The sequence below is a fragment of the Lithobates pipiens genome, unplaced genomic scaffold, assembly GCF_037356315.1.
Source record: "Lithobates pipiens isolate NorthernLeopardFrog02 unplaced genomic scaffold, aLitPip1_a1.2 Scaffold_30, whole genome shotgun sequence".
Lineage (NCBI taxonomy): Eukaryota > Metazoa > Chordata > Amphibia > Anura > Ranidae > Lithobates > Lithobates pipiens.
In genome coordinates this window covers 124,086,524-124,108,320 of record NW_027507791.1, presented here as the reverse complement: position 1 = coordinate 124,108,320, position 21,797 = coordinate 124,086,524, and the positions used below count along the sequence as shown (strand labels likewise).

Below are 21,797 nucleotides of genomic sequence, written 5' to 3'. Positions count from 1 at the left end.
TCTGGCCAGAGGTCAAGTCTGCCCACCCAGTAGTCCAGGGGTTCATCACTCCTCAGAGCATCCACATCGGCCATTAACCCGATGTAGTCGGACACCTGACGGTCTAGGCGTTCCCTGATGCTGGATCCGGATGACACCTGTCGATGGGTCGGCTGAAAGAATGACCTCATATCCGAAGTCACCAACACATCTTCAAACCGGCCTCTTCTTGCAGGCGCTGTTGGATTGGTACCCGCAACTCCTTCTCTGGGAGTGGGAATTGCTCCTCTGCCAGCGCATGCAAAAGCAGAATGCAGCATTTCTCGAAGCAAGGCCTGGAAGTGCTCCATTCTGACAGCCCTCTGTGACGGCGGTAACATTTCCGCCATTTTGTGTTTGTACTGGGGGTCTAAGTACGTTGCCACCCAGTACTGGTCCTTGACCCTTATGCTTTTTATACGGGGGTCCCTATTAAAACACTGGAGCATGAAGGCCCCCATTTGCACTAAACTGGAAGCGGTGTGGTGGCCTGGCTCCTGCTCATCATCCAGGATAATGTCGTCCTCTTCATTCTCCTCTCCCCATCCATGCACAACAACAGGGATCCCAGAAAGGTTTAAAGCATGCTCTTCTTGCTCCTGTTGACTTGTCTCAGATAGAGTAGCCCCCCCTGGGAATTCATCCAGCATTGCGACTTCCTCATCTTCCCGCTCCTGCTCCTGCTCCTCCACAGCTTGATCAACGACACGCCGCAATGCACACTCCATAAAGAAGGCATAAGGTACCATGTCACTGATGGCGCCATGGCTGCGACTGACCAGTTTGGTGATCAAATGGCCGCAGAAGTCTGCATGCGTCGCACATGAGCAGCCACTGGCGCGGTGAAAAAAAAACAGCTCCCCAGAACCTGTTCTGCCGCAGAGTTCATACAGGTAGACGTTAACTGCACATTTCTGCTGGAGCAGCCTATCAAGCATATAGAAGGTTGAGTTCCATTGCGTCGGGCGTCGGGCAATCGCAAATAAGACGTCTGACCGGCAGGCGAGCCATGGCCGTGTAAGATCTTCTGAAATGGGCCGAGATTTTCCTTGCCTGCCGCAAGATGTCCTGGACCCCAGGGTATTTGACAACGAATCGCTGCACGACCAAGTTTAAGATGTGTGCCATGCATGGCACGTGCGTAATTTTGCCCTGTTTCAATGCGCTAAGCAGATTGGCACCGTTGTCACACACCACTTTACCAACTGTCAAATTGAGCGGTGTTAGCCACTGTGAACGCAAAGCTGAAAGGAGTGCCGGGCCAGTGTGGCTCTTGGCTTCCAGGCACAACAGACGCAGCAAGGCATGGCAACGTCTCACCTGGCATGTCGAATAGGTTCTGGGGAGCTTGGGCGGCGCAGCGGAAGAGACACTAGCAGTGGAAAAGGAGGAGTCAGCCGAGGAGGAGAGGGAGGAGGATGGAGTAGGAGGAGGAGGAGAAGAAGAGCCAGGCCTGCATGCAATCCGTGGCGGTAAAACCAAATCTACACGGGTGCCACGGGTTACATGCTTGACGGCCGTCAGAAGGTTCACCCAGTGGGTGGTAAAAGTGATATACCTTCCATGCCCGTGTTTGCTAGACCACGTGTCTGTGGTCAGATGTATCTTGGCACCGACACTGTGTGCCAGAGATACATTCACTTGCCGCTGAACATGGCCATATAGCTCTGGGATGCCCTTCTCTGAGAAATACTTCCTTCCTGGGACCTTCCATTGTGGTGTTCCAATGGCCACAAATTTTCGAAAGGCCTCCGAGTCCACCAGTTTATATGGCAGTAGTTGGCGGGCTATGAATTCTGACAAGCCAGCCGTCAAGCGTTGGGCAAGAGGGTTATCTGGCGTCATAATTTTTTTTTACGCTCGAACATTAGGCCCACAGAAGCCTGCCTTTTTTCAGAAAAACGTGAGCTTGGCGTGATGGAAGGTGGAGTGGAGGACAATTGTGAGGAGAGAGGAGAAGGAGAAGTAGAAGACGAGGCTGGACGGTGAGAGCCTGGAGTGTGGCTTTGTGTGTTCTGTTGCTCCCACTGGACTCGGTGATGGCTGCTCATGTGCCTTCTTAAGGCGGTCGTCCCTAGGTGAGTGTTGGGCTTACCGCGACTAATGCGTTGACTGCAAAGATTGCAGATGGCAACGCTATTGTCAGCAGCGGACACGTTAAAAAAAGCCCACACTGCGGAGCCATGTGCCGGTGTCCTGGGAGCGCCAGATGTGACCGTACATGGTCGATGACTCGCTCCTGATACATTTGCAGTCTGCTTTGTTTCTCCTGTGCAATGTAAGTTTTTCCTGCTTCTCCTCCCTATCTGCTGGTCCATATCTCCCTCTGAACTCCCCTCCTCTTCCTCTCTTGTGGGCACCCACGTGACATCACTAGACATGTCGTCATCGACGTCACCTTCCCCACCGCTATAAGTAGAGATCTTGGAGTAGGCAGCAACACCGGGGACCAACCTCCTCCTTGTGCTGATCTGCGTACTGTCGTCAGACTGCTGAGTAGCGGTTGTTGCTACCTCCTCTTCCTGATCCAATACCAAGAGTGGCTGCGCATCAGAAATGTCTTGATATGGATCGGAAAATAATTCCTGTGACTCAAGCGGAAGGTATGTGGTGGTGGTGGTGTTGTTGGTGGTAGTGTCTTTGGGGGTGCACATAGCAGAGAGTGAAGAAGAGGGTGCAGATCAAGAGAATGAGGAGGGTGCAGAAGAGTAAGGCTGAGTGAGCCACTCAACCAAGTCTGGTGCGTCCTTTAAAGTAATTGAACGCACCTTCTGCAACTTCCCACTTTGGCTCAAGCCTGTTGCTCCTGCCCTACCCCTACCACCTCTGAGGAAGGGCCTGCCTCTTCCTCTGCCTGTCATTTTTTATATGACCCTGTGACAAAACTCTCAGTCCCTATACTGATAAAGGACTGCTGCAGTATAGGGCAGCAGTCAGACTCAGCAGTAGTGCACCTCAACCCTATGTATTGTGGACCTATACCAGTCCTTAAGGAATAGCAGACTGTACCTCACTCAACCCTATGTACTGTAGTACCCTAGACCTTACCAGTCCTTATAAGGACCTTTGTGGAACAAGTAGGTTGTGAATGATTAGCAGACTGTACCTCAGTCCCTATACTGATAAAGGACTGCTGCAGTATAGGGCAGCAGTCAGACTCAGCAGCAGTGCACCTCAACCCTATGTATTGTGGACCTATACCAGTCCTTAAGGAATAGCAGACTGTACCTCACTCAACCCTATGTACTGTAGCACCCTAGACCTTACCAGTCCTTATAAGGACCTTTGTGGAACAAGTAGGTTGTGAATGATAAGCAGACTGTACCTCAGTCCCTATACTTATAAAGGACTGCTGCAGTATAGGGCAGCAGTCAGACTCACAAGCAGTGCACCTCAACCCTATGTATTGTGGACCTATACCAGTCCTTAAGGAATAGCAGACTGTACCTCACTCAACCCTATGTACTGTAGCACCCTAGACCTTACCAGTCCTTATAAGGACCTTTGTGGAACTAGTAGGTTGTGAATGATTATCAGATTGTACCTCAGTCCCTATACTCATAAAGGACTACTGCAGCAGAAGGGCAGCAGTCAAGTATAATATTCTTTCTATATTTGGAAGAAAGAATATTATACGTGTACAAGCCTATTACCATACCAGTCCTGAAAAGAACCTTTGTGGACCTAATAGTAACAGCTACTGATTAAACTTACTGTCCCTCACTGCCTCACACACAGCTTCCTGCCTGTCCCTATTTAAACTGACAAAACAGAGGCTGCTGGAACAATAACTTGAATAGCACTTTTGTGGACCTAATAGTAACAGCTTATGATTAAACTGACTGTCCCTGCAGCACACAGCGTACTGTCCCTCTCTCTACACTGACAAGAGATAGGCTGCTGCAACAATCAGTAGCACAGCAGTGCCTCAAACCTATATCCTGAACTACACCTAACACCTATACCAGTCCTGAAAAGAACTTTTGTGGACCAAATAGGTAGCGATTTGGGTCACTGCAATCTCTCCCTATAGTGACAGAAGAAAGAATGTAAAATGGCCTCCGGATCAGGTCTATTTATAGGTTAGGGGGAATGTCCAAGTGTCCATGTGCTGTAATGTCTCAATTGGCTGTCCTGTACCCCATGATGGATGTGTCATCATAGGTCAAAGTTCTTTTACACAGTAAACACGGAAGTCCGCCGGGCGAACGGCGGCAATAGTCCGCCGATCGGGCGGACGGCGAACAGCCGAAATTCGCCGCAAAACGACCGCCGGGCGAACCGCTCAGCCATCCCTATTCCCAAGCCCTAGTGCCTACACATGACAGGCAGGACGGTTAAAATCGGCGCTGCTAAGTCGCCTGCGGTGGCCGGGAAGCTACACAAGTATTTTATTCAAAATGGCTTAGACGACCTCAGCTACTTAGTGGCCTGGGCCACCCTACTCCCTCTGCAGAACATGCAGGATGATCTTTTTTCACCCCACTGCTTCTGGTGTCTCCAGCCCTGTGTCAGATCCTTTGTCTGCTGTGGACCCTGCAGAGCCAGGTGAGCTTCTAGTTCCCTCTGCTGAACCCAAACTAGCACAAATAATGTTTGCCATTGTCACAGTTCCTACCATGCCATGCAAACAGCCAGGCCCCAAGTGGCTCAAGGAGGTATTGAACCCATGACCTTCTGTGTACTGCTCCTGCTGTGTTGCCTCTGAACCACACCTCAGCTCATTAGTCAGCCTGGTTTCCAGCTATGCCTTGTCCTGCATGTAGTACAGAGGGCTATACTCTGGATCTTGCTTGCTATATAACAAATAAAATCTGCTGAATAAAATTATATCACATTGTTGCAACTTTTTGCAACCTAGGTGTGACATGTAAGGCCCCTGTCACATTGGGGCGAGAGGTGCCTTGGCGGTAAAGCACCGCTAAAAATAGCATACCATTCTGCTAGCGCACCACACAGCAGCTGTTTCAGGTCAGTTTGCAGGCGCTATTTTTAATGCAATAGCGCCTGCAAAATGACCCAGTGTGAAAGGGGTCTAACGTTATTAAAGCACTTGCTTATACCTCAACTTGTTTCCCCATTAAATAGCTGCACATTGTCACTGGAGGCTTGATCTCTGGGCTAAGTCCCAGCAACTGCCATCCCTTGATTAATGAGAATGAGAGTGCTTCAGTTGTAAATTAGAGGGCGCCTACAGGACAGGTGAATGGCAGCTGGCAGGCCTCAGCCCAGAAATCCATCCCTGATAACAAAATTAACCTTTTCTCACCTGGTCTATAGACAAATGAGACTCCACCAGAGCATGTGTGGAGTTCTTGTCTGGCTCTAAAGGTCAGAAGTTTAATATTGAAAATGTATCACTTGCTAATCTACGGGAGTCATCTAGATACTGGAATGCCCATGTGGGCTCCAGTACGTGAGCAGGACTACCCAAGCATTATTGGTTAGGGTGCAAGAACACATCAAAAATATCTGTGAGGGATATCCCAAGCACAGAGTATCTATGCACTTCCTACAATTTCATAACAAGAACCTATCTTTACTCACTTTATTATTAAAAGAGAGATTTTAAAAAACGAAACACAGTGAATATTTAAGCTTGATAGGAACGATAGGACCCTCTTCTCCATTACAAACACACTGGTCAGGTACATTGTCACTTCTGCCGAGTGAAATGCAAGTTGGCTCTAGGAAATCGCAGAGCAGCGGTGAATCCAGCATTTCAACCAGTTGGAAGATCTGTGTGAGTGGAAACCTTTAATTTTAATGTGTTTTATTAACGGAATTACGATATGTCCTTCCTGTGACCGGACCCAACAATGGGGACTCCATGTTTCCAGGTGTATTAATATACACATACAAGCCTGGTAGACCTACCTTGGCAAAAGCCCAGGGAGTCCACTATGAGTGCAAACCCAGGTGGAAGCACGCAAGTTATTTGGCATATACCTGGAGCAATTTTTGTTTTGCCATTCCTTGGACAAATAGCATATCATTACTTTCACTGGGAGCATACTTGATCTCATGTTGATGTATTGCACTTATTTTAATACCTTTAAGCTGTTTATATTCATATTTATTGTACGTATTTATGTGCACTCATGAGTATTTGGTCACACGATTGTTTATTAGCACATTAGCACTTTAATTTGGTAATTTCATATATGGTATACTACAATAGAGCAGCGCAGCATTTATTAGAATGATTTATAGAAAAATGACGGGAGTACTACAATTCCAGGTAGTTTGTAGACTCTAAGTTTCATGCAGACTAAATAATATAAATAATATACACCGATTTGGGTTATTTTTACCAATAAAATGTAGCAACATACATTTTGTCCTAAATTTATGAAGAAAGATTATTTGCAAAATGTTATAACAAACGAACAAAAATGTGTTAATTTTCAAAAATTTTGGTATTTTTTGTTTATATACCAAAAAAATGTAAAACCCAGTGGTGGTTAAATACCACCAAAACAAAGCTCTATTGGTCTCAAAAAAAAATTTGGGTACAGTGTTGCAAACCTGAATGATAGTGATGAAAGCTGAAAATTGACCTGGGCAGGAAGGGGTGAATGTGTCCAGTGTTAAATTAGTGTTAGAGTGGCAAACGAGGCAAGGTTTTCTATATAATAGGGCTTTGTTCACATGGTCTTCCTATTGTATTAGACCACCATGTACACAAAACATTTAGGATGCTTTCTGCAAGATTTAGGCAGCTTTGTTGAAACCTTTAAAGAACTTTTCAGTTCCAGTTTGGGGAGGTTAAACACAAATCTAAATGGGAGTGGTTTTCTCACTGGATGAGAGGAGAGGAGGGGGCGGGTCCTCATCAGGAGCTTCTTTTATTGAGATCAACCTGGAGACCTGAACCTATTAACCCCTGCAGTGGCAGAAGTTCAACTCCAGGAAGAGGACCGGGCAACCTGCACTGAATATTTCTACAGGAAGCAGCAGCCCATAGAACGTGGGGCATCCTTCATTACAGGTAAATAAGGTTGCTAAAGCTGTAGGGAACTTCTGCATTGTCCTCCCAAAACTGGAGCTGAATCATATTTAAAAATCTCCAACTAAGCTTAACCACAAGCGTATGCACATGTACAACCCCCTGAAGTGGGTCTCCTTCTCTGTAGCCGCATCTCCTAGATTGTAAGCTCTAACAAGTAGGGCTCTCTGATTCCTCCTGTATTGAGTTGTATTGGAACTGTACTGTCTGCCGTCATGTTGTAAAGCGCTGTGCAAACTGTTGGCGCTATATAGATCCTGTATTAATAATGATAAGAATACGCGCATACCTGTGTTTGTGCACTATGCAGTATGCTCCTAACATGGAGATTAAGGAGACCAAGCTGTCATAAAATGCTCCAGAACTAACAATTGGTAGCCGGGCGGACCAGCTCTCAATGACATGATCATTGTGATAGCCACTGTTTGGCTATGGCAGTGATCAGTAACTGTACAGTCCATCCCTGTACTCCTTCTCCTCTTGAATGGATAAAGAGATCCATTGGGGAATATTTAAAACAAAAAAAGTATGCGTGAAAATACACTAAAGATAAAAAAGCTAGATCAGGAATGATCTAGGTCAGGTTCAGTGTTGGAGTCTGGGTCAAAGGTCATGGTCAGCATCAGTGTGTTTTTAGGTACGATCTAGGTTTAATGTCAGTATTTTAGGTAGTAAAACTTATTTTGAGTTGTTCTTTGGTGGTGAGTCATGGTCATTGCAAGAAATATACAGTCAGAGTTCAAAAAACTTTACTATTTTGGGTCAGTTTTCCTTTGATGATAAAAAAAAATCTGGAAATATCCATTTATAAAATGAATTTGTCCTGAAAAAACAAGGTATAATTCATCTATACACACTAAGTAGTTGCAATGATGGGTAAAATAACCCATCGACTAGTTTCTCCATACAGGAGGCATCTTGAAGCTGTCATTACCAACAAAGGCTTGTGTACCAAGTATTAAGTTAGCGTGTTCAAAACTTTTTTCCCTGTGTCATTCCATTTTATTACACATAACTTTATTTCTGAACTTATTTGTTTTGGTTTCTTTGTATGTATGGATTGCATGGATTGTTACCGACATGTGGTGAACATTTCACATCAATAGCAGCTTTAGAAATATATTTACCTAGAAAAATAATGACGTGTTCAATATTTATATTACCAGCTGTATGTACAGTTATACTAACATGTACCAAGGTTGCAAAGTTGGTTTCTTCTTTATAGTATTAAAATTTGTTTGAATCTTTGGCTTTCAGGGGTTAAATAGTGGTCAGTGTTAGAGATGGCCTTGCGGTTCGCCCGGCGGTCGGTTCGCAGCGAATTTTGCTCGTTCGCGATTCGCCAAACCGGACTTCTGGTGCTGTTCCCGTGGCGGACATATTCGTTTACATTGTGAAGAACTTTGACCCATGATGACACATCCGTCATGGGGTAGAGGACAGCCAATTGAGACATTTCAGCACATGGACAATTGGACATACCCTCTACCTTAAAAATAGACCTGATCTGGCGGCCATTTTACATTCTGTCTTTTGTCAGTGTAGGGACAGGACGCTGTGTGGAGCAGGGACAGTCAGTTTAATCACTAGCTATTACTATTAGGTCCACAAAAGTCCTTTTAAGGACTGGTATAGGTGTACAGTATATAGGGTTGTAATACACTTAGAATATACTTTCTTTCAAATATACAAAGTGTATTCTGGTGCACTGCTGCTGACTGCTGTGCTGCTGAGTGCACTGCTGACCGATTCTGCAGCTGTCTTTTGTCAGTGTAGGGAAAAGACGCTGTGTGGAGCAGGGACAGTCAGTTTAATCACTAGCTATTACTATTAGGTCCACAAAGGTCCTTTTAAGGACTGGTATTGGTGTACAGTATATAGGGTTTTACACGTATAATATACTTTCTTTCAAATATACAAAGTATATTATGGTGCACTGCTGACTGCTGTGCTGCTGAGTACTGACCGCTTCTGCAGCTGTATTTTATCAGTGTAGGGACTTAGTTTGGTGTTTGGAGCAGGGACAGTCTGCAAATCACTAGCTACTAGGTCCACAAAGGTCCTGTTAAGGACTGGTATAGGTGTACATTATATAGGGTTGTACACGTATAATATACTTTCTTTCAAATATAGAAAGCATATTATAGTACACTGCACTGCTGTGCTGCACTGCTTCTGACCGATTCTGCAGCTGTCGTTTCTCAGTGTAGGGAGGGACAGTTTGGTGTTTGGAGCAGGGATAGTCTGCAATTCACTAGTTACCTACTATTAGGTCCACAAAGGTCCTTTTAAGGACTGGTATAGGTGTACTATTTGGTGTGCAGTATATAGGGGTGTAATACACATATAAAATACTTGCAAATATAGAAAGCATAGTATAGTGTATTTCTACTGTGCAGCATTATGACTGCTGAGCGGTTCTGCAGCGATACTACAAAGAGTGACAAACGCAATTAAAAAAAAGTATTATAACTGGTGTGATAGACCAGTGGCCCCCCAAAACTACCGATTGAACCGATTATACCTTCTTCCACATATATACTGCACTTCTCTAGAGACTTTTGTCACAGGGTCATTTAAAAAATGAAAGGCAGCAGAAGAAGCAGGCCCTTCCGCAGGGGTGGTAGCGGTAGGGCAGGAGCAACAGGCTTGAGCCAAAGTGGGAAATTGCAGAAGGTGCGTTCGATTACGTCAAAGGACCCACCAGACTTGGTTGAGTGTCTCACTCAGCCTTACTCTTCTGCACCCTCCTCATCCTCTCGATCTGCACCCTCTTCTTCACTCTCTGCTGTGTGCACCCCCAAAGACACTACCACCAACACCACCATATACCCTCCGCTTGAGTCACAAAAATTATTTTCCAATCCATCACAAGACATTGCTGATGCGCAGCCACTCTTGGCATTGGATCAGGAAGAGGAGGTAGCAACAACCTCCACTCAGCAGTCTGACGACAGTACCCAGATCAGCCCAAGGAGGAGCTTGGTCCCCAGTGTTGCTGCTTACTCCGAGATCTCTAATTATAGCGGTGGGGAAGGTGACGTCGATGATGACTTGTCTAGTGATGTCACGTGGGTGCCCACAAGAGAGGAAGAGGAGGGGAGTTCAGAGGGAGATATGGACCAGCAGATAGGGAGAAGCAGGCGGAACTTTGTACAGGAGGGACAAAGCAGACTGCTAATGTATCAGGAGCGAGGCATCAACCATGTATGGTCACATCTGGCGCTCCCAGGATGCCCGCACATGGCTCCGCAGCGTGGGCTTTTTTAATGTGTCCGCTGCTGACAATAGTGTTGCCATCTGCAATCTTTGCAGTCAACACATAAGTTGCTGGTGTCAGTGCTCTCTATCTCGGTGATGGTGTCAGTGCTCTCTATCTCGGTGCTGGTGTCAGTGCTCTCTATCTTGGTGCTGGTGTGTGGTCTCAGTGCTCTCCATCTCAGTGCTGGTGTGTGGTCTCAGTGCTCTCTATCTCGGTGCTGGTGTCAGTGCTCTCTATCTCGGTGCTGGTGTCAGTGCTCTCTATCATGGTGCTGGTGTCAGTGCTCTCTATCTCGGTGCTGGTGTCAGTGCTCTCTATCTCGGTGCTGGTGTCAGTGCTCTCTATCCCGATGCTGGTGTCAGTGCTCTCTATCATAGTGCTGGTGTCAGTGCTCAGTCTCTATCGTGGTGCTGATTTCAGACAGTGAGTGAGATAGCAGCGAAGAAGCCAATCAGCAAGCAGTGCCAGCACCATGGCTGAGGATCAGCACTGGACTGGCACCTCCGAACCACCGCAGTGGAGCCCTGCATAGGTGGGGTAAGGGCCAGGCAGAGGGAGGGGCTCAAGCACAGGTTGGGACACTGGCACAGGACTGCGCTGCCCTGACTGTGGCACTGATCATCTCCTGCACCCCCTTCATAGCCTGCCCTGACCTTACCTCTCCTCCATGGCCTTCACGTGCTCCTGAATTGTCAGAATTTCACAGAAAAAAAAGAATGCTTGTTGTTGTCGATCCCAGATTCACTTAATACTTTTGTTATGTCAGTGTCCATGTTGTGGGACTGTGTGCACAGCTAGTAAGTATTTTGTGGCTGAAAATATGACCTGGAGGTTTTTAAAATTCACCTGCCATTAAAGTCAATGGGGTCCGCCGCGAACCGCGAGAACTTTTGGCCGCATTCGCGGTTCCCGTTCGCAAAACGTCCCATCGGAAGTTCGTCCATCACTAGTCAGCGTGGCCCAAACAATCTATTTCATTTACTAAACAATACAGCCACTGCAATATTATGATTCCTTCCTATGCTTGCTGAGGTGGAGAAGCTAGCAGATGATGTTACGATTTCTACCTCAGCCAACTAAAGGAAGCCTTGTATTTGTTGATAAAAATATAGCACTTCTCCTGAGTGGTGGAACAGCAGTCAACCAGATTGTCTTTGATTCTGGCTGTAGAAGAGATATCGCCTGTACTGCTAATGGAACAAAAACCTATTTACTGTTGTATGTAGCTAATGCTACTACATTGTTTAGTAATGGAAATAGTTCATTTAGGCCAGCTTGGCCCAAATTAACTACAGTAAAACCTTGGTTTGAGAGGAACTTGGTTTCAAACCGTTTTGCAAGACGAGCAACAATTTTAAATAAATGTTGACCTCATATACAAGCAATGTCTTGATATATAAATTCTGTCATTTCACAACTGAGTATAAAAGAGAAGAGAGGTGCCACTAAGTGTAGCAATATGGTACAACATTTAGCAACTTACATGGTTGATGATTAAAACAGGCACATCTAAGAATGCAGGCATCCAGGGTAAAGCTGTCCACATAGACTGTCCTCCTCACCGCCATCAACGTCATCCCTTCCACTTTGCGTTCCACAAGCCGTTCAAGCCTCACTTTCATAGGCTGTACTGCAGGGTAGTCTTTCCGGTCACAATTGCAGACTGACATCGTTGAGAGCCGGTGCTGCGGAGGATGGTCTATGTGGACAGCTTTACCTCGGATGCCTGCCTCTTTTAATCATCAACCATATGAGTTGCTAAATGTTGTTCCTTCATTAACCACTTCAATACAAGGTATTTTCACCCCCTTCCTGCCCAGGCTAATTTTCCAGTTTTCAGCGCTGTCGCATTTTGAATGACAATTGCTTGGTCAACACTGTGCCCAAATGAAATTTGTATCATTTTTTTTCCTACAAATAGAGCTTTATTTTGGTGGTATTTGATCACCTCTGCGTTTTTTATTCCTTGCGCTATAAACAAAAGAAGTGTGACAAGTTTGAAAAAAAAAAAAACACAATATTTTTTACTTTTTGCTATAATATCCTAATTTAAAAAAAAACAAAAACTAATTTTTTCCTCAGTTTAGGCTATGTATTCATCTACATATTTTTTGTAAAAAAAAAACAAAAAAAAAACACAAGTGTGTATTGATTGGTTTGCGCAAACGTTATAGCGTCTACAAAATAGGGGATAGAGTGCGCATGTCCTAGAAAGCTGGGAAGCCCAGGACGTCATATGATGCCCGCCCAGGATGGGAGATCCCTCCTGCAGACGTCATTTGAAAATACCCAGGATGTGAAGTGGTTAGATGTAACCATTCTGCTACACTTAGAGGTTCCTTTCTTCTCTTTTATATTCTGTAGCTCCTGCTGGATTTTGCTTCTAATCCCCTTGTAGAGGCTTTCATTTGTGGATGGACATTTTATAGTTACACAACCTGGTCACATTGCTATAATCTTTTTATATGGACTATAAACTGAAGAACCTATGAATAAATGGTTGTGGAATGAATCATTTGAATTTCTATTATTTCTTTTTTTTTTTTTCAATTAACGTTTTTTATGAGAGTATGCGAAACTGAAAATATTGAGAGTACATAGTCAATCAGAAATCAGTACATGCCAAAAGCACAGCGGTAGGGTGAACATACAGAGTGCAACTTTCAATTGTGGAATCTACTATGCCAAGTTTGAGAGAAATGTATTAACAATTGCTGGCACACTTGGCCCTACCGAAGTAATCGGCAAGATACACAGAGTACTAAATCGTAGCTCATGGAATTAATAATAGAAAGGAGTAGCAAGAGAAGAAGAAGAGAGGAGTGGGAGAGTAGAAGAAAGAAAAGAAAAAGGGAGGGGGAAGAGAAGAGGGAGAGGGGATGAAAGATTGGAAGGATGGATAGATTATCGTCCCGGCCCCCAGGCCAGCTCACCTCGTGTCCTCCCGAAGATGCCAGCGCCCCCAGATCACATCATGCTCGTCCAGCCTATCTCTCATCCTAGTCGTCAATTTCTCCATCAGTTCAACATCTTTAATTCTGGCGTATAGGGCCTCTTGGGATGGGGGTGTATTTTTTTTCCAATTTAGGGCTATTTGACAGCGGGCAGCTGTGAGTATGTGCCGGAGTAATTTCCTGCACGGTTTGGCCACTTTCGGGTGGGATAAACCAAACGGGAAAAATTGTGGTGTGAAGGGTATAGGTGTTTCAAAGAGGTGGATCAGTAATTGCTGGACGGAAGTCCAGTAGGAAATTATTAGGGGGCACGTCCAGTAGATGTGGAAGAGGGAGCCTCTTTCGCGCTGGCATCGCCAACAACGGTCAGAGGTGGAGGGGTATATTTTATGCAGGAGGTCCGGAGTCTGATACCAAAAGTAGAGGATCTTATAAGAATTTTCTTTATAGAGAGTGCATACAGAGCTTTTAGCTGCCTGCCTCCAGACTGTCTGCCATGCCTCCATTGGGAATTCCTCCCCCAGCTCCCTCTCCCACCTCAACATGTATGCGTGCTTGCCCTTCGTGCCCGTTGGGAATGCATTAAGAAGCTGATGTATGTCTGATATTAAACCCCTACGATTACGCCCTTCAAGTATTATCCGTTCAAACTGAGACGGAGGAGAAAATTACAGGGTAGGGGCTATAGTCTGGGCAAAGTGTCTAATCTGGAGGTAGCTGAAGAGGGTCTGTTTTGGCAGGTCATTGAATTTCTATTATTTCTTATGGGGAAATTTGCTTTGATATACAAGTGCTTTGGATTATAAGCATGTTTCTGGAACTAATTATGCGCGCAATCCAAGGTTTTACTGTATTTATTTAAAGTTATTTGAATCCTAGAATTCTGCTTTCAGGTTACAGCAGTTATTTTGTGATATCTGTTTTTAGCCAAGATCTCTATTTTTAATTTTGAAAGACTTTAGGCCTGCTACAAGTAGCTGACCATGCAATGTCTGATTTGAGCATCCTTCATTTATAATTAGTTCTAACATAAGTCCTAAAAAAAAAAAAAGTACTTAAGGTTTTTAAAGCCAAGGCATTTATTTGATGTAAAATTGTGTGCTTTGGTCTGTTACATCAATCTTTAGTTATCAAATATATAAATATATATACACACAAATTGATGTACTATACAGGTACAGCTTCCCATAAACAGTAAAACAATATGTAGATACTGATGTAATTATGAGAACGACAATGAAAGCAACACTATACAAACAAATTAACAACCATATTGCTGGATGTTAACCTTAACAAAATACCAGTTGTAATACAAACTTTATTTTATTTTTTCTTGCCTGTTATTTTAATTAGGAAGATAATTTGTAGCCCATCTGTCTAGGATACCAAGTTCTGTGAAGCATTACTTGTGCAATTGTGCCACCTAATGGCCATCTTTTAGTATGCAGCTTTAAAGCATTACATGCACAAGTTTTTAAAATGCGGGATCAACTGCAGAGCCATCCACAATCCTGTGTTATGCAAAAAGGTTTTTCTGTTAATAGATTTGATCAATGGGAAACTGAAAAAAATAGGAGCGCACCTGCTAATTTATTTTCAACCTTTAATAGTACAGATCATTATCTTTTTGAGGACCTAAAGGTGAATGAATGATCTCAATTATAAAAACATAGCAAGAGGCATCTGAATTTGGAATTTAAATTGGCATTAGGGGAAATAGGATTGAATACATTCTGAGCTCACTGTGATTGTATATTTTCTTACGTATAAAAAAGACGGTGTCAATGGTCTTAAAAAAAACCCATAAAAGTGGATGAAGATAAAGATTATATTCTACACATTTAGCAAAGAAGAAAATGCAGTGCGTTTCTGTAGTCTATAGGTACTGCATATTGCTTTTTTGCGTTCTTTTCCCCCATCTTCACCAGTATTTATAAACCACCTCTTTGCCAGTGCTCTCTTGGGGGATAGTTTTGTCAGATGACCTCACTTCTGTGAATCCAGGTAATCTCTGCAGATTCCACGGATTATGCTAGGAACAATTTGCTCCAGCCCTGGGAATTCTCTGCTGAAGAAGGTATGAGAGTTTTTGGGTTCGGATGCCATGTCCTTCAGGTCGTCGAGAGGTGCCCAAGCTACGCCTACGGAATACACTGTTACACCTATAAAAACAAAAATATATTGATGATTAGCTGTCCTTTTCCAAGGTCCCAGGTTTGCAGGCATAGGTGTGTGTGCACCTCAAAGCTCAAACATACATGTGCAGTAGACGGTGTCAGTAGTTTTTTGGTTTTATTATTTCATTTTGTTATTATGTTTTACAATTTTAGATATTTTTTATTATTTCTTTACAATATTTCTTTAAATTTCTTTTTGGAGCCCCATTTAGGAACTTTGGTAAAATAGCAGAGAAAGGGACCGAGAACAGAGATTCCCCAGTCACACGCCTATGTTTGGAGGCAAATATTCACTATTTTGTACTGCAGTGTAATTAAAAAAAATAATTGGCAACTGCTATAGGAAGCATTTTGTAATGTACTGCTATTTTTGTTCAGTATACAGTAACCAAAAAACAAGGGGCTATGCACATTACATACACCATGCGATAATGAACTTCCTACTAACTCTACTGCAGTAAGGCAGCTCATTTATTTTGAATTGGCTGCCAAAGTACCCCCGCATATCCACTTTTGGACATGACCCTTTTTTTGTAATGTATGGCAATGCACTACCATGCCTTGCTCTTTGTTACAATGCAGGTGTGTAGTTAAAATGAAAGTTTTCATAGTTATGTGGCAGTTGTCCTGTCTGGAACTTTGTTCCACTGAAACTGATAATTTCACACAGTCTCCTGGTAGAGACAGCTTCCAGGTACATGATTACGAAAGTGCTGCCCATGAGGAATATCACACCACCAAATTACTGGCAGACATATGGGGATCTCCACTGGTATATTTGGGCATATCTAAGGCAATACAATGAGTAAGTGCAGTGTATTGCTCTTTTGACTTTGTTACCAAGAGTTATGTCAGTGTGGACCTTTGTTGCCCCAGATTTCAGGCACTTTACTGTTTTTATCACTACCATACTTTAACTTTCTCCTGAAAATTTCCCGGAAGCTAGAATCCTTGAAACATTTCTGATTTTGTGCTGAAAGGGTTACTTTACTGATAGAAAGTTTTTGCCAACCTACTCCTCCTCGCCCACTTCTACCAACCACAGCGCAGCCAGCAAACCCTTTCACCCACCAAGGTCTGGTCTGGCTCTGACAGTTTTGCAGTCATATTCTTAATCTGGGGGGGCCACGGCATATTGCACACGTACAGCTTTCCTTCATGGGCCGCAATGGAGAATCCACCTACCTGTAGATTGCATTTCTTGCATTGAGGTCTATGCTAAAAAACAGTGTGGTACCACACTGGCTCAGGAGGATGAACTGCTGGAGCTGGCAGGTCATTAAGGTTGCTGGCTGATCAAAGTAATAAAGTTATCCAACCTACCCTTTTAAAGGCATTTTGAAGACCAGCTTGGCTTTTCAAGCTACGGTTCAGACCCTGCCTTCAGCTGGAGTGCCCCTAGTTAAAGTGTAAGTAAACAACCCTATCATTTTCCGCTAAGGAAGCTGCCATCTTGGCCTCTGTTTAATCTACAAGTGTCATGATGCTGCACATGTGATCAGTTATGACACCAGCCATTGAACAGTTTGACAGTTTGCTGAGAGCACAACCAATGGAAGTCTTATATTTCGGGAACGTGCCAGAAATCCAGTGTTGTTTTTGCAGCTAAGCTTTAACCGTCCACTTTTTATTTTTTTATTTATTTTTTTCAATCTTCAGTGCTTGGTAGGTTTTTCCTATGTTTAGGATGTTAATGAATCTTGCCTGCTGCAGTTAAGTTGTCTCTAGTGGTTAAAGTGAGAGGTAGAATTTGCATTATGAATATTTAACTGCCCCTGACTATTGAGGGTTTTAATCCAGTGGTGTGAGCCGAGGAAATAATAGTGATAAATATTTTGTGCAAAGCTTCCAAAGGTGTCTTTCCTCTTGGCCTTTTTCATCGTGTGGATGCCACAGTGAAAACATCCTAGGGAGTTTTAGCTGCTCTGCTGGAGGGTACATCCAACAACAAACAAAAAAAAGCAGGAGCCTGACTGCCTGTATGCAGCATCTTTAGAGAAGTTTGCTGTGCTGAAGTTTGCCCTGGCTCGTAAGCTTGGGAGAGTTTGCTGCCAGTGGACAATGCAACAAAATTTCACTACATAAAATTGAAGTTTCCTGTGGCTGCTCGCATAGATGAAAAGGGAATAGAATCTACTTAGAGAAAGAGGAAGATCTATTGATCTTAAACCACAGACAGTGACTGCTTTCATAGAATCATTTCAATGTGCTTGACTGCTCATAAAGGGCCAGCAGTATGAACTTTTACTAGAAGACCTTAGCTGTTTTGTTAATTTTTGTGTATCCTATGCCTCTAACCCTCCCTCAAGAATTTACTAAAAATCTATAATAAAAAAAAGATTAAAATGTTAGGGCGCAAAAGAGTTAAATGCTAGCCTGCCACACCCTCTTGAGGGGCCATCCTTAAGCACGCAGAGAGGAGGCGTGTTCCATTTTTATATATTATGTGTACACTAGTGTATTGTGTAACCTAATGCTGAATTAAACTTAGACATAAAAGACACAAATTAGTGTAGTACTGCAATCATTAAGACCTCTTTCACACTGAGGCACTTTACAGGCGCTACAGTGCTAACAATAGTGCCTGTAAAGTGCGTCTCCTGTCTCTTCAGTGTGAAAGCCAGAGGGCTTTCACACAGGAGCAGTGTGCTTGCAGGACGTTAAAAAAAACTCCTGGCCGGTGTTATGGATGATAGGAAATCCGCCTCGTTCCGCCAGCTGACCAGAAAGTATGCCCTGTTTGACGCATGGCGCACAAAGTACCCATCCGCTAAACAGTTCACGTTTTATTCTCACCCTCACAAGTCCCACTCCTGCATTGATAATTTCTTTGTAAACGCCCCCACGCTCCGCATATGCACGGGTTCGGACATTCAAGCGATTTCGTGGTCTGATCATGCGCCAATTACTCTATCACTGGTCCTTGCCCCAGGCTCCTCACGTGCTTGCCACTGGCGGCTTAATGAATTTTTACTTAAACATGATCCTTCCCGGTCTGAATTGGAGCGTACTCTGAGGCTCTACTTCGCCGAAAATACCTCTCCTGAGGTGTCTCTGACCTCGGTGTGGGAGGGCCACAAGGCAGTGTTTAGAGGTCAGTGTTTTGCGCTATCTATGGCCCTGAAGCGGAATGCAAACAAGGCGAGACAGCTTCTGCTCAGCAGGTTACATGATCTGGAGGCCAGCCTCCTGCGATCCCCTACGGTCCAAACGCTTAGGGCTTTAGTAAGCACCAGGGCGAGCTTACGGGACCTAGAGGTTGGGAAGACGGAGAAGGCTCTTCTTCGTCTGAGACAAACTTTCTATGATAAAGCAAACAAATCCCATACACTTTTAGCAAGGCAACTCCGTGAGAGGACTGCGGTCACCTCACCCGTCTCCATCAAAGATGCGACTGGCACTTTACAATCCCACCCTTCTAAAATCACCCAACTTTTCCATGATTATTATTCCGCCCTTTACAACGACCCGAGCGTTCCCCATAACCCTCCGACGCCCGCTTTGGCCCAAGCAATTGACGAATATTTGTCAGACTGTGACCTCCCAAGGCTCTCTCCCACGGCTCTAACTAGCCTTAACTCCCCAATTGTAGATGAGGAAGTAGAGGACATAATTAAAGCCCTCCCTAACAACAAGGCTCCTGGGCCTGATGGCCTGCCTTACCTTTACTATAAATCTTTTCTGCCGATCCTGCTTCCCCGACTTACTTCACTATTTAATGCTTTCATGTGCACGACAACCATTCCGAGGGATATGCAAACGTCCTTCCTGACCATGCTTCCCAAACCTGGGAAAGACCACACTCTATGCTCTAATTATAGGCCAATAGCTCTCCTAAATTCGGATTTAAAAATTTTTACTAAGTTATTGGCCAACAGACTGAATGCTTTTATGCCCTCATTGATACATAAAGACCAAGTGGGGTTCATCCCCGGCCGTCAGGCAGGGGATAATACCAGGAGAGTGATTGACCTCGTGGAGGTGGCGAACAGGAACAATACGGAAGCAATACTCCTTAGTTTGGATGCTGAAAAGGCCTTCGATAGGCTAGGTTGGCCCTTCCTGTTCGCCACGCTCCGGAGGGCGGGGGTGGACGGCCCTTTCCTCCAGGCTATTTCTCACCTCTACTCGTCCCCGCTGACCCTGGTTAGGACCCAGTTTGCCCTTTCTCCCGCGCTACCTATCACTAATGGAACTCGGCAGGGATGCCCTCTATCCCCTCTCTTGTATGCCCTGTGCATCGAACCCCTTGCTGCCCGTACATTCATGGCATCCCGGTCCGGACAAGGGACTTTAAAGTGTCCCTGTTTGCGGATGATGTCCTTCTATCGTTGACTCAGCCGCATATTTCCCTGCCGAATCTCCATAAGGAATTGGACACTTACAGCCTTCTCTCGGGCTACAAAATCAATAATTCAAAGACAGAAGCCCTTCCCCTTAATATGACCCCGAGGACATTGTCCACTCTATCTCACTCCTTTCACTACGCTTGGAAGACATCCTCTCTAAAATATCTGGGGGTACATCTTACTCCGTCCTATGAGACTCTATATAAAGCTAATTTCCCCCAACTTTTTAAGGACATTAGGGCGTCCCTGGCCAAATGGAAATTACTAAAATTGTCCCTCTTTGGCAGGTTAGCGACCATTAAGATGGCAATCCTCCCTAGACTTCTCTACCTCTTCGAGACTCTACCCATTCCAATCCCTCTGGCGCACCTTAAGACGCTCCAGGGTGACCTTCTACGGTTTTTTTGGAACTATGGAAGGCACCGGTTAGCACGGTCTGTACTATTTGCCCCACGGAATCAGGGGGGTCTTGCCTTCCCCAATATAGCCAAATATTATTTAGCGGCCCAACTTAGACCGATAGCTTCGTGGAGTACGCTACACGCCTATAACCGATGGTCTCAAATCGAGAAGCTGTGGTTGGCCCCTACGCATCCTAACTCCATGTTGTGGAGTACGGAAATTAGCCTTAGTAAATATCAATCATTGGGACCAATAGCGCTGGTTCGCACTCTATGGCTCCGCTCCAAAAAAGTATATCCGCTGTCCTCCACAACCTCCCTGGCCACCTCTTTTTTGTTTACTCCCACTGTTCCGGACAGTCTGACATCTCGAATGTCCCAACCCTGGTTTAGTAGAGGTCTATTTCGTTTTGGTCAGCTGGTGGACACTAGGACTAAGTTACTTAGATCATTCCAGGAATTAAAGGATTTATATGATTTACCTAAACAAGCATTCTATAGCTACCTGCAGATCCGCCATTTCGCACAATCTTTTACACCGACCCTACAATTCTCCCCTTTAACTGAGTTTGAAAAAGTATGCCTGGAGGGCTCATCTCCGAAGGGCATGATCTCACGTACCTACCAAATTCTAATAGCGGATTCCTCTTTGACGGGACCGCGGCACGCGTATATGGATAAATGGGACAGGGACTTGGGGGAGGCCGTGCCCTTGGAGACATGGCAGCGGGTGTGGTCACGAGCAGCTAAAAGCTCCGTTTGCACTTTATATCAGGAAAATCAATACAAGGTTATGCTGCATTGGTATCAAACTCCGTCCCTGCTCCATTCTATTTACCCCTCCGCGGACTCCCGCTGTTGGCGCTGCCGCAGTGCAGTTGGGACACTGTTCCATATTTACTGGACATGTTCGCGAGTTGTCCCCTATTGGGAAATGGTTAGGGCCCTATTATGTACCATTTTTGAAGCACAAATACCATTAGACCCCAAGCTGTTTCTCCTGGGCCTCCCTCCCCCCACATTCTCCCGATTCTCCCAAACCCTACTTGCCCACGTGCTGACGGCTGGGCGCTGCCTAATTGCCCTAAAATGGAAGAAACGGGAAATTCCGTCACTAGTTGAGTTACACACTAGAATTAGAGATGTCAGGCGTATGGAATATCTTACAGCTTCCCTAAATAACACGCTTGACAAACATAATAAGGTATGGGATCTTTGGGATAAGATGGAGGCACCCGCCTTCTGAGTGTGGAGGTGGAGGGGGCGCGGGGTCGGTTGGTTGGATGGGCGTCCTTTACTTTACTTTTCTCTCTTCTACTTCCCTTTTCATTTCTTTCTTCTTCTCTATCTAATCTGCACCTTTTCTCTCCCGTTCTAGGGCTGTTCGCATGATTCTTCGTGTTTTTGTTCACCTTTCCTATTTTCCTTCTTTCTCCTTAAGCTCCCTTCTTTTTTTTGGTCACAGAAAGGTTTGTTAAATTGACAGGTAGCAGGCTGCAGGAATCTAACTCTCCCGGTAACTGAGTGTCATTGTACCAGGCCTGTACTGGCCATCGGGACTACCGGGAGTTTCCCGGTGGGCCGATTGGCTCAGTGGGCCGGTTGTCAGTGTAACGCTGGCTGGCTC

The 21,797-nt window shown here is 44.8% G+C and overlaps 1 protein-coding gene across 1 annotated transcript in view; it reads right to left on the bottom strand.

The window, feature by feature from the left end:
- Window positions 1-14,298: 14,298 nt before the first annotated feature.
- COCH (cochlin) overlaps window positions 14,299-21,797 on the bottom strand; it is a 145,676-nt gene continuing 138,177 nt past the window's right edge. Inside the window, exon 12 of the mRNA XM_077464797.1 lies at window positions 14,299-15,405. Within this exon, the coding sequence (XP_077320923.1) occupies window positions 15,230-15,405 (176 nt within the window). The 3' untranslated portion in view covers window positions 14,299-15,229. The remainder of the gene's footprint in view (window positions 15,406-21,797) is intronic.